At 32.1% G+C, this 12,995-nt stretch overlaps 1 protein-coding gene across 4 annotated transcripts in view; it reads right to left on the bottom strand.

The window, feature by feature from the left end:
* Ns3 (nucleostemin 3) overlaps positions 1–12,995 on the bottom strand; it is a 49,136-nt gene that overhangs the window by 3,924 nt on the left and 32,217 nt on the right. For 3 of the 4 annotated variants that reach the window (XR_012755442.1, XM_075358600.1, XM_075358599.1), the window contains exons 8-10: positions 11,387–11,654; positions 6,148–6,347; positions 1,331–1,440 (exon numbers count right to left, since the gene is read on the bottom strand). Coding sequence is in view for 3 of the 4 variants with exons in the window: in XM_075358600.1 (XP_075214715.1) it covers positions 1,331–1,440; positions 6,148–6,347; positions 11,387–11,654 (578 nt within the window). In the remaining variant the exon portion in view is untranslated. Of the gene's footprint in view, positions 1–1,330; positions 1,441–2,410; positions 2,601–6,147; positions 6,348–11,386; positions 11,655–12,995 lie in introns of those variants that run through there. The other variant, XM_075358601.1, reaches the window with a different exon arrangement.

Genomic DNA, 12,995 nt, shown 5'->3' with positions numbered 1-12,995 from the left:
GCTATTATATTGGTGGGAACACCTCTGAATGTTACTGACAAATTTAAGTATTTGGGTTCTAATCTGACAGCAGATGGAAGGACAGAAAATAAGATAATCAAGTGATTGCAAAGAGGAAGGAGGCTTCTCCTAAATCATTATACATTTGGTTTGGGTAGAATTGTACCATGGAAGACAAAATTAATTAAATTATGTTCCTATAATTACATATGCAGCTGAAATGTGGACAATAACAAAAAAGGATTGGATTCATGTGCAAACAGGGAAATTAAATTTTTAGGAGGCATAATGGGAAAGAAAGGAGAGAATGAGGAATGTAGGAAGGAATTGGGAGAAAATAGTGTACAAGAGAGAATTGAGAGTCCGGTACAGGGTTTGGGGCACCTTCACAAAATGGAAGAGAAATGGAACAGTGCAATGTATGGGAAAACATCCAAGAGAAAGCCACATGAAAGAGAGAGAGGTGGAAAGTAGGTTTGGTAATTGGTAGGACGTAGAGAGGGGAAATCATGGATGAACAAAGAGCACTGGTGAGACTTGGTCAACATCCAGATACAGTAAACTGGAATGGGGATCAGATATATACGTACATATCTTCTTTTTTTTTTGAAAATTCAAATAAGTCATTAACATACTACTTATATTAAATGAAACATAAACCACCAAAAAAACGGTAAATAGATAAGTTAAACTTACCATATTATTTTCAAGAATCAATTTTCGCGGGATCCCACAACTTCAATTGTTATAACATTTTATAATTTTAAAACATATTTATTTATAGTTTATAAATTTATTAAAATCATTGTACTTTTAGAATATTTTTAAATTTATTAAGGACTATAATAAGCAAATTCTACTGGAATGATATAATATTTAAAGATTTGTATTTTCCTTTGTTCTATTGTCATTTATATTTCACTTAATATTAAATATATATATATATATATATTGAAAAAAAAAACAGAAGTGGACAGAAAGTACAAATTCACAAGACGTTCATTAGAAGAAATACAAAAAAATATTTAAATTCAGGAGTTAAACAAATATAAGTTTTGTTTTTTAAATAATAAATATTAGAAACCTTTCTAATCAGAATTAGAAGATAAACTGAACATCCATTGCAAAACAGGCATAAACTGAAGAATGAACTATCCATCTGCATATAAAACAATGGTTAGATCACAAAGCAAATATCTTCAAGGTTGTGGAAAATCGTTAATTGTATTAGCTAAATTATTCTACAACAAAAACACCAATTTGTTAAAATTTAAAAGATTGCTTGTGCTAAAAATAAAAAAATTCTTTTTATAAAAAAACATTATCCTACCTGTTCCCAGTTAATGTATTTGAAATACATGAAGAACCCTTTGTGTGAAATCCTAGTGTTACTTGGTTAAAAAACTGCTGGTCCAATGATTCTGTAGTAACTTTCACTGGCTGTAACAGGCAAGTCAAGTTTTTAAAACTTGATTAAAACATTATTTTTCATAAGATATTTTGGTAATAATTATTTGCAGTATTATTAAACAAAACTATTATATCCAGTATTATTATAAGGCTATTCGGAAATTAACTTCCGGCCCTCAGTATTGCTATTCAACTGTACCAATTCTACAGTTGAATAGCCCGGTGGTTCAGTGCAGTTCTAGCAATGTTATTGGAAATATTGCTTACTTGCTTGTTCCTGTAACTCTATTCAAAATGGCTGCTATTAGAAAATCCCACTGACTCTAAAATGCCATCATATTTCTTTCGTGCACATAGATTGTCAGCTGCTAAAATTCATTGCGAACTTTGTGCAGTATTATATGGAGCAAATATCATGAATGACATTGCGGTAAGACAGTGGACCTGTGTTTTGGAAAGACTCAACAAACATTCACAGCAATGAAAGACTTGGTCAACCTTCAATTGTCACAGATTAATTTGTTACAAATGTTGATGTGAAAATTGGAGATTATCATCGATTCATGGTAACAGAATTATCCAAATCTTCTCTCATGTATCATAAAACAGTGTCGTATGAAATCGTAACAGACAGTTAGGCCTCCATAAATTTTGTGCTCAGTGGGTGCCTAAGCTTCTTTTTAAGAACACACAAAACAGAGAATAGGTGAGCACTAACCTTCCAGCACTGTAATCATAGTAAGAAAGATGAATTCCTTGACCACATAGTTTACACACATGGCCTGTGATGAGACATGGTTTAAATTTGTTAACATGGAAACAAAAGCCTCAATCAATGCACAAGGGGCACACCAGTTCTTGAAAATCCATAAAGGCCTATCAAACACTATGTTCAAAAAAGCTGATGGCACAGGTTTTTTTGGGACCATAAAGGTATGATCTCGGTTGATTTTATGGAAAGAGTCATAACAATTAACACTGAAACTTACTGCAAGATGTTGAATAAATTGAGAAGGGCCATACAAAACAGCGAAACAGCATGCTGAGTTCAGGCACTGTTTTTCTTCGTAACAATGCTCGTCCGCATACTGCAGTAAACACTCAATGCCAAATCAACCGTTTCAAATGGGAGTTGTTTAACCATCCTCCAAACACGCCTGATTTGACTACCAGTGATTATTACCTCTTTCCTGAAAATGAAGAAATGGTTAGCGATGCAGCATTTTTGAAAATAACGAGGAGTTGAAAAATGGTGTTACTACTGGCTTAATTCACAGACAGCTGAATTTTACGACGAGGGTATTCAAACACTTGTTTACAGATATGCCAAGTCCCTTAATTTGGACGGCAATTATGTAGAAAAGTAGCTGTAGATGAATGTAATAAACTGTTTTTCTATTAATTGGTGTTTTTTCTTTAATAACAAATCGAAACTTATTTCCAAATAGCCTCCATATAACTAAAACAAAAGCTAAACCCAGAATCAATTATCTTAATTACTTTTTAATCTTAAGTTACTAATCTTAATTATAACTTGAACCTGTAGATTTTCATGATGCATATTTCTACACTATTTTCAACATCTTAAAAAGAGTTACCTTTTGGGCCAATTTCATAAAGTTAAATTTTTTCAAAGAATGTTATCAAAAGATGAAATCTACTTGTTAACTAGCAAATACTTCTAGATGAAGCAAATGCTGACTTTAATAGTAAAAAAAAAAAATCATTACAAATATAATTTGATTACAATAGTTTTGCAAAAACAGTTTTTATCAAACTAGACTAAGAAACAATACTCAATTCTTTTCTGTTGTTTTAAAAAATTTAATATTCTAATTATTTAAATGAATTGTATAATATAAAATCACATCGAACAAATAAGAAAAAGCTACTAAAATTAAATATTTTAATCTAAAAACCCATATAAATATCATAAATATAACAGCATACAAAATATTACCAAATCTAAATTAAAAATATATCATGTATATAAGATCAGTATAGTAAAGTGAAATTTATAAAATGTGTAGTATCAACAAAGAAAAGTAAAACCACTATTTAACATTGCGCAGGTAATCACCATCTGATAATGGAAATCTAGATATAGTCTGAGTTTCTATTAAGCAATATAAGACAGTGGTGCTTTGTACTGCTCAGTGAATTTCCAACTTTCCCAATCTCAATTAGGCCAACTGAATGCAGTGATGCAGTAAAGTAATATGAACTGATCAATTTAAAAAAAAAGAAAAATATTTTATCTTTCATCAGAAAAAATGACACTAGGATAAACTTAATGATAATAAGATTCCTGATACAGTAGATGCCACTTCTTAGAATCATTGCGTAATTGAATCAGCCAGATTATTGAATCATTTTTCTAAAATCCAAACCAAAATACAGAAAATCTGTATGAACTTCTTCTTGTAATCAAATCAAGTATCGGTTTACCAAATCAACATTTTAATATTTTACATTTATTTGTTATTATTCAAAATGGATTATATTTATGTTTACTGCACTGCATTATGTTGTTTAAGCTTTCATTTTATTGTAGTACTTGTATAATGTTTAAGTTGATTACTTCCAAGGAAACTGAATTTAAGTAGATTATTGTACTGTGGTCTTGCTGCTAGCTGGCTGAAGACAAACAGATCTGCATCACACTTCGATCAGTAAAAGATTGCAGACTAAATATGCATACGTGCAGTGCAGTACACTTCAGGCCATTCATCTTTTAGTGCATTTCATCTTTCTACACTGTGTATACTGTATACAGTTTGATTCTGTTTTTGTTTAAATCCTTTAGTTTTCTTTTTGCGAGTGCTTCAATTGCTGTTAATGTTTAGCATTACATTACTACTATTGTTTCATTGTGATTTTATCTGCTTATTCTTTTGTTGACTGTATTGAAAATTTTGTGAATTTTGAAGACATATCATATAAAACTAAGGATTTGAATTTATGTGAAAAATTAGAAATTTTAAAAAAATATGATAACTTCCTAAAGGTAGTCAGCGAGAAGCTGCAAGGACGAAGACTTCCTCAGTCTTCACTTTTTTGTATCATTAAAAGCCTCAAGAGCTTGGAGGCTGCAGTCACCCTAAAAGAAAACGTGAACAGAAAGAGGAAACGTAATGGTAAAACGTGATGGTAAAAATATAAATACTGAACACGCTTTATTAAAATGGTTCACTGAGGAGGAAGAACATTAAATGCGTCCATCAGTCTTGAAATCCTAATTGTAAAAACCAAACAATTTGCAAAAAATTTGGTGATCATGATTTCAAACCAACAGGTGGTTGGCTGTCTCGTTGGAAAGAGAGAAACAATACTGTTTAAAAGAAATCATTCAGTTAAGAATTGAATGCTGATCAACCTGCTGCTGTCGACTGGAGTAAGAACTGCATTCCTGGAGTTTAAAAAACTTCAACCTTGATGATATCTACAATTACGAAGAACTAGGGTTATATTTCAGAGCACTTCCTGATTTTTCATTACATTTAAAAAAAAATGACAACTCAGATGATAAAAAGGGAAAAGACTGCCTAACAGTTCTCACTTGCAACATGAGTAAAAGTGATAAAAATGAACACCTAGTTATAGGCAAATAAAAAAAATCCTTGATGTTTCTGTGGTATTTCCTTGCATGTACACTAAATTCAAGCAGAATGTGTAGATGATGTCAGATTTGTTTTCTCAGTTTTTGATTAAACAAAATGAAAACTTAGTCAGTCAGAAAAGAAAAATAGTTTTAATTTCAGATGATTGTAGAGCTCATACATCAGCGAGTTATAATTTAAAAAGTATAAAATTATTTTTTTTACTATCAAATACAACGGCTTTAATACAGTCCTTAGATCAGGGAACTGTAAAAACCTGAAAAGTTTTATATAGAAAAAATATGAGAATATAATTCACAGGACAGATGAAGCCAGATGTGAGAAGTTTGCAGATGATATAGCGAAAAAGATTACACTTCTAGATGCTACTCATATGTTATACAAAAGCTGGTTTTATTGAATTCGATGATGTGGCTGGCAAAATTAATCAGTGGATCTCTAATGACGAGAACATTCCTGTTTGTGCTCCTGTTATTGATGATGAATTATGCCAGAAATTATGATTGAAAGAGATCGAGATTGAAGAAGCAGAGGAAGTTTGGCCGCAAGCACCATTGTTAACTGAAATAACCAATGCACTATCAGTTCTACAGAAAAATTTGGAATTCCAGAAAGACCAGAACAGTTCTGAGATTTTATAAAGTGGAAAATGATGCCTTGCAACCTATAAAAAGCTTTATAAAAAAAATTTAATTAGTTACGCGGAATAACAGAATAACTGAAATTTGTATAATATATATGTAAGTTATAGATTTGTTTTTTCTTAATTCATTGCATAAAATGTTTTTTATAAATTTACATTTTACAGTATTCCCCATTTCTTAGTATTTGCACTAATTTTTTTTATAATATAGTAATGTATTTTATAGAAGTGACTAAAACAAAAACACATGATAGTAAAGGTAAGTTTTTTTTTTTTTTACTGTAACTTATAAATACTTTACCTAAAACATATAGTCATTAAACTGTGTACATTATATTTTATGACCTTTTTATGTAAAAAATTAGGTTATGTTTGTAAGCACACAGGAAAATGACCTTCAATGCTTAATTGAATCAACTGCTTTATCGATTCACTTTTGTTATGTATAAATAACTGTTTGATAAAGTGTAATACCTTAACTGCAAGTTGTGCTTGTCTTGTTACAGGAATAGGCCGTGTTCTTCTTCTGGGAGGAAATTTGTGAAAGTCATCTTGAAAAACTCCAGGTGGTGCATGGCAATAAAGTAGGTTACCATTGACAAAGTCTTTCAAGATATACCTTGAAGAACGCGGATTATCTGGCTGCCCATTTTGAGTCATAAATCCTCGAGAGTCTACACCAAAAATAAAAATGTTAGTTAATATTATGTGGTATAACTGTACTACTCTGTGCTACAAGAGGTTATCTCTAAAGTAAAGACCGTTTCATTGTAAAAAAGTTTATTCTGAAAACTTTTTTTTATTTCTGAAAATATTTTTTATTTCTCTTAAACTACATACCTTATACTACTTTTACCGTAACATTTATCATAACAACACACCAGCTTCAAATATCCTTGTCATATTCTTCTGCCACCAGTCCATTTAGCCACTGATTAACAGCACTTTTAAGTTCATCGTCACCCGCAAATTGCTTACAACTCAAAAATTCATTCAATTTTCCAAACAAATGGTAATCAGAAGCAACTAAGTCCGGACTATATGATGGGTGATCATAAATTTCCCATCCAAATGTTATCGGTAAATCACGTGTTGGACCCGCAACTTGTGAACATGTATTAACGTGCAGCAGGACAATGCCGTCGGTCAACCACCCATGTCGCCAATTTTGAATGGCGTGCCATAACTTACAGTTTCGCAGTAGGCTTCTGCATTTATAGTCGTTCCACATAGCATAAAATCAATCAGCAGTATGCCAAATCGATCCCAAAAGATTGTGGCCATCAGTTTGCATCCAAATGGCTGTGGCTTGACCTTTGTTGGTCTAGTTGGTAATTGAGGATGACGCCATTCACTTGACTGTCGTTTCTCTCTGGCATGTAATACAAAATCCGTTTCATTGCCGGTAACAATTGAATTAAGGAACTCATCACCTTTTTCTGTGTAGCACATCAAAAATTCCAAAGCAGATCTCATTCGAATTTTTTTGTGACATTCCATTAAGACATGCAGAGTTTTAATTTCGTTGGTTTTACTTATTGTTTTTTTTTTTTTGTTCTGGTTTGGGGGTTTATTTTATTATGATTACTGGTTGATCCAACCAACATGCACAAACCCTTCTGAAGCCTAAACGTTCATGAACAATGTGACCAATAACAACTCTTAAAACATCAGGAAAAAGAAGGACTAGGTCAGAAAGCATTGAGTGATGACCTTTTCTGATTTCATCATCGACCCATTACAACAAGTCCTCGGTGATTATCGAGGGCCTCCCTGAATGTTCTTCAACATGCACATTGATTCTGCTATTTCTAAACCTTTCAAACCATTTTCGAACATTTCTTTCATTCATTACATTATCACCACTCATAGCAACCAACTGCCTATGACTTTCAGCTGGCTTGAACATTTTGATGGTTTAAAAAACATATGACCACGTATTTCACAGTCGGCAAAACACTGATTTTCCTATCCATTTTATAACATAATAACTCACACATAATCAAAGATACTAAAAAAAAAAAAAACGATAACTTACAGACAACAATGCAGTGTGTGTACATTACTAGAGTGGCTATGAACGACACAGGTACACCAACCTTAAGGAGAGAAATTTTCCAGTGGTCTTTTCTTTAGAGATATCCCTCGTACATTAGGGTCTAAATCAGGTCAATATTATCTGTATTGATATGGCCTACACATCTACATCAGATATTTCATTACTGGCTGATACTACTTAAAATATATAAAAGTATAAACATTTTGCTGTATATTCTTTTTTCTTTTACTTATTAATCAATCACTCAGTAATGCTAATGGGTTGCAAAATAACTACCATAAATCGTATAATTTAGCTAATAAGCTAAAATTTAATGTCACTCAGGCTTTGAATAATAGTAGCTCTAGAAGAAATCAAAACAGCCTGAGAAATGATAACTTTCATGTACATAAATAAAATTTTCACTGAGAAGTACAAATTCACACAACAAGATATGGTTGGCGTCAGCTAAAAACTTAAGAAAACTATCTATTTCACTTAATAATCGTTGAAATTCCAGTAGAACATTAAAAGTGAAAGGTTCAATTAAATTTGATGGTATGTCTTTGAAAACATGTAATATTAGATTATTACAATGACAAAATCAAAGTAAAACTTATAATACATAAATAACCTTAAATGCTACATAATAACTACTGTTGAACTTATAAATGTGCAGATTAGCAAGACTAAATTCTCTGAGAATGTATTAAGGTAGTTCTAAACATTTTTTCAATCCAAAAAAATTAACAATATTCTTTTTTTCTTATAATATTATCAATCATAGTTGTTACGTATAGTATACTTTCAAATATTTTCCTGATTATTAATTTTGATGAAAAACAAAAAAGTTAGCATATACAGGATTGTTTGTGTTCTTCTTTTTCCTGTTTTAGCCTTCGGTAACTACCGTTCAGATAATGCTTCACAGGATGAATGAGGATGATATGTATGAATGTAAATGAAGTGTAGTCTTGTACAGTCTCAGTTCGATCATTCCTGAGATGTGTGGTTAATTGAAACCCAACCACCAAAGAACACCAGAATCCACGATCTAGTATTCAAATCCGTGTAAAAATAGCTGACTTTACTAAGACTTGAACACTGGAACACTCAACTTCCAAAGCAGCTGATTTGGGAAGATGCGTTCACGACAAGACCAACCCTGTGGATTAGGATTGTTTGTGTTCGGTTCAGTTAAACACACACTATCTATAAACTTCAATGTAACTTGATCAAAGAGATAAAAAATTTAAATAAGTTTCATGAAATGCTTTACTAAAATATATATCTTAAAACATTAATTGATAAGTAGCTATTTGTAAGTACTACAAACAAGTATATATACATGTTTGGTGATAAAATTTTCTAATACAAAAATGTCTACTCAATTTTTCAGTGGAAAAAATCTTTAATTGTAAGGTTTTTTTTTTGCATGCATTAACACTGGAATCAAACCCTTATATTTATAAGATATTATTTGAATCGAAACTGGATTACTGCAATGGCCAATGAACTCATCTAAATAACCAAATTACTCCTGAATTTACTTCATTCTGGTATGTACAGGTTAAATCCAATTAAGCAACACATTACATGTTTTTATACTAAAAAAATGGATTTTACAGCTGTGAGGAGTCTAACCTTTCCAGGTTTCAAACTCCGAACCTTCCACATGAAAGGCAAAGATACTTCATCACCGATGACAGAGTTTCATACAGTTGTAGGGATTCATAGTCCCTACTGAACTAATGCCATAAGCAGGTAAAGCAGGTTTTTAATGAATCTTACTGTTAGCAATTCCTCTGACCTACAAGAGAGAAAACTTTGTTGTACTACTGAAAAAAAGTCAAAATAACTTCTACACTATTTACACATTTTTTTACATTTTTGAAAACAACTCTATAAAATGTAGAAAGCTCTAAATGTTCATGTTCAACATAGCTGGTTACTATATTTCAACAGTTCCCATATTTCTTCTCGTTTACTAAATTTATGATTATTTCTACTGACTGCACACATTTCAAGAAAGAAAACAAGCTTATTTATGTTCTACACGATTAAATCGATTCTGCTTAAATAAACTTTTTTTATTCTCAAATTTAAATACTCAAAAAAGTGAAAACACCTGAAATACCCCTGACTTTTCTACAGCAAGATTAAGTAGATATATCTTTAAACAAAGTAATATTTTATATACCAGGTGTGTAAATATGAAACCGGAATTTCAATGTAGTTACCATCAAACCGCATCATTGGTACCATTTTCTTTCTTTGACAGCTAACAAAGATTTTCAACTCACAACAATACAAGTTTCATACAACAGCATTGTTTTAATTAGCGTTGAGAATGTCGAGTTTTGTACCTACAAACTACGATTTGCGAACAGCAATGATTTTCTGCTACCATTTAGAGAAAACTGCTGCAGAATCGCATTAAATGCATATTGAAGCTTACAGTGAGCATACTCTTGGTAAATCACAGTGCTTTAAAAAAAAAATTCAAAAGTGGCGATTTTTATGTGAGAAACAAAGAACATGGAAGACCTTTAAAAAAGTTTGAAGACAGAGAATTGCAAGCACATTGTTGGATGAGGATGACGCTCAAACACAACAACTCACGCATCAATTAAATGTAACACAAAAAGCTCTCCACACGTTTGAAAGTCATGGGAAAAATTCAGAAGATGGGAAAATGGGTTCCACATGAACTGAATGAAAGACAGCAAGAAACCAAAAAATCATTTGCAAAATTCTGCTCGCCAGGTAGAAAAGAAAGTCATTTCTCCATTGAATTGTGACAGGTGATAAAAACTTGCATGGTTATTTAGAGAATCCTAAGTATAAAAGATCATGGCTAACTCCACGCGAACCATCGACATCAATTTCAAGGCCAAACTGCTACGGAAAGAAGATAATGCTCTGTGTTTGGTGGAATCAGAAGGGTGTGGTCTATTATGAGCAGCTAAAACCTGGCGAAACCATTAATACTGAACGCTATCAACAATAAATGATCGATTTGAATCTTGCATTGCATAAAAAAAGACCAAAAGATCAAAAAAGGCAACACAAAGTGATTTTGCTTCATGATAATGCACCATCACACACAGCAAAACCAGTTACAGAAACGATTGAGGTGTTCAGTTGGGAAATACTTTTGCATGCAGCTTACTCACCAGACTTGGCTCTGTACGACTACTATTTAATTGCATCGATGGAACACACAATTACTGAGCAGCACTTTACTTCTTATGAAAATGTACAAAAATAGCTCGATGACTGGTTTGTCTCAAAAGAGCAACAGTTTTTTTGGTGTGGCATTCATAAATTGTTAGAGATGAGAAAAATGTATAGTTAGCAATGGACAATATTTCAAATAAAATATTTTTTTATCATTTTCATACAATAAACGTGTATTTTCTGTATAAAATTTCCAGTTTCATATTTACACATCTGGTATAATAAACCATTAATCCTTATAATATATTATTAACAGCTTTTAAAATATGTTCATAATGAAATTCATATATAATTAGACCATCAGCAAAATCTGTTCAACTAAACAACATAAGATTAACTAACATTAATAAATTAAATAACGACCTCAACAAAAGTTTAGTTATTAGAAAAAATATTCATAAAGAAATTTAATATCAATAAGATTTTTTTACTAACATCCATAAGCATTCAAAAACTCTTCAGCCGTCGGATTTCTACCCTCATCTTCTCCTTCTGTCGGTCGAGGTATCATTATACTATATTTATCTTCCAGAACATGACGAGGAATTATACTTAAAATCGAATTTATAGGAGGTACATGATCTCGCATTTGATCAATCGGAAGAATACCATTCACAACAAGATCAGCTTTTGTGTAAACAAAACTTGGCATTACTAGGCCTGGGCAATCACAAAGCATCAATTCGGAATCTATAAACAATGTCTAAAACAAAAACAAAAAAAAAATCATCACAATTAACAGATAAAACATACAGATTTATAAAACAAACTCAGAAATTTATTTTATTTATAATTGCATTCAGGAAGATAATGAAAGCATACTGGAACATATGAAACTGCTTTCAGGAATTTAAATAAATTATATCAGTATTATTTTATTTGAAAAACTGAAAAAAAGATTGTAATTTTCAAAAATATCTGGCAATAGAAGCTGCATTCCTTTTTTATTTCTTAGAGCACCTTTATGGTAGCAGTCAAATACAGAAAGAGCTGTTAACTAAACTACAATGATAAAATCGTTACAACCTGGTATGTATTTAAATACACATAAAATAGCCTAAGTTGAATATGATAAATTCTACAATAATTTATTAAAAAATATGCATAATATTGCACCAAAAGGTATATGAAATATTGTAGATAATTATATTTAATATTGACTGAAATAGATAACATACAAGGGTTATTTTTTTCAAGGTCCAATCGGTCACGAAATAAAAACCTGCGAAAAAATCGGATGGATCTTTGCGCATATGTGTTATGCAGTGTCTCTAGTATAGCCTTCAATCACGCCGCATAATTTTGTTTAGTTCTGAATATGCAGCTAGCACATAAACATGTCTACAACAATAGCATCTCCCGTCAAGTGTGAAGTGCGTGCGGTAATTCAATTTCTTCAGGCTGAGAGGTGTAATGCAGCTGAAATTCATCGACAAATAAGTAATGTGTACGGTAAAACTTCAATGAGTGACAGCAAAGTGCGACAATGGTGCAGGAACTTTAAAGCAGATGTTCATGATGCAGGTGATCAGGGAAGGAAGCGAGTGTCAACCGATGATCTCGTTGAGCGAATGGATGAGGCAATTCGAGAAAGTCGTCAGTTCACAATTTCTGCATTGAGTAATTCGTTTCCTGAAATTTCAAGATCAGCTCTTCAGTACAACATTGTGAATGAGAGACTTCAGTACCGGAAACTGTGTGCGAGATGGGTTCCCAAGATGCTGTCCGACCATCACAAAACAATGAGAATGGACACCTCCCTAACGTTTCTCCAGCACTACCACAATGAAGGAGAAAATTTTTTGAACAAAATTGTCACAAAAGAACAATCCAAACAGTGGATGCATTCACATTCTCCCAGTAAACCAAACAAGTTCAAGCAAACCTTCTCCAACAGAAAATGTACGGCTGCTGTGTTCTGGGACCAGAATGGAGTACTCTTGGTGGAATTCATGGAACGTGGCACGACCATCACTGCAGCCTCATACTGCGTGACTCTTCAACGTCTACAAAGGGAAATTCAGGATAAGCAGAGAGGAATGTT

This window comes from Lycorma delicatula, chromosome 2 (assembly GCF_047948215.1).
Source record: "Lycorma delicatula isolate Av1 chromosome 2, ASM4794821v1, whole genome shotgun sequence".
NCBI classification, from domain to species: Eukaryota; Metazoa; Arthropoda; class Insecta; order Hemiptera; family Fulgoridae; genus Lycorma; species Lycorma delicatula.
The sequence above is the reverse complement of the archived record's forward strand: the minus strand, read 5'-3'. Positions and strand labels throughout refer to the sequence as shown.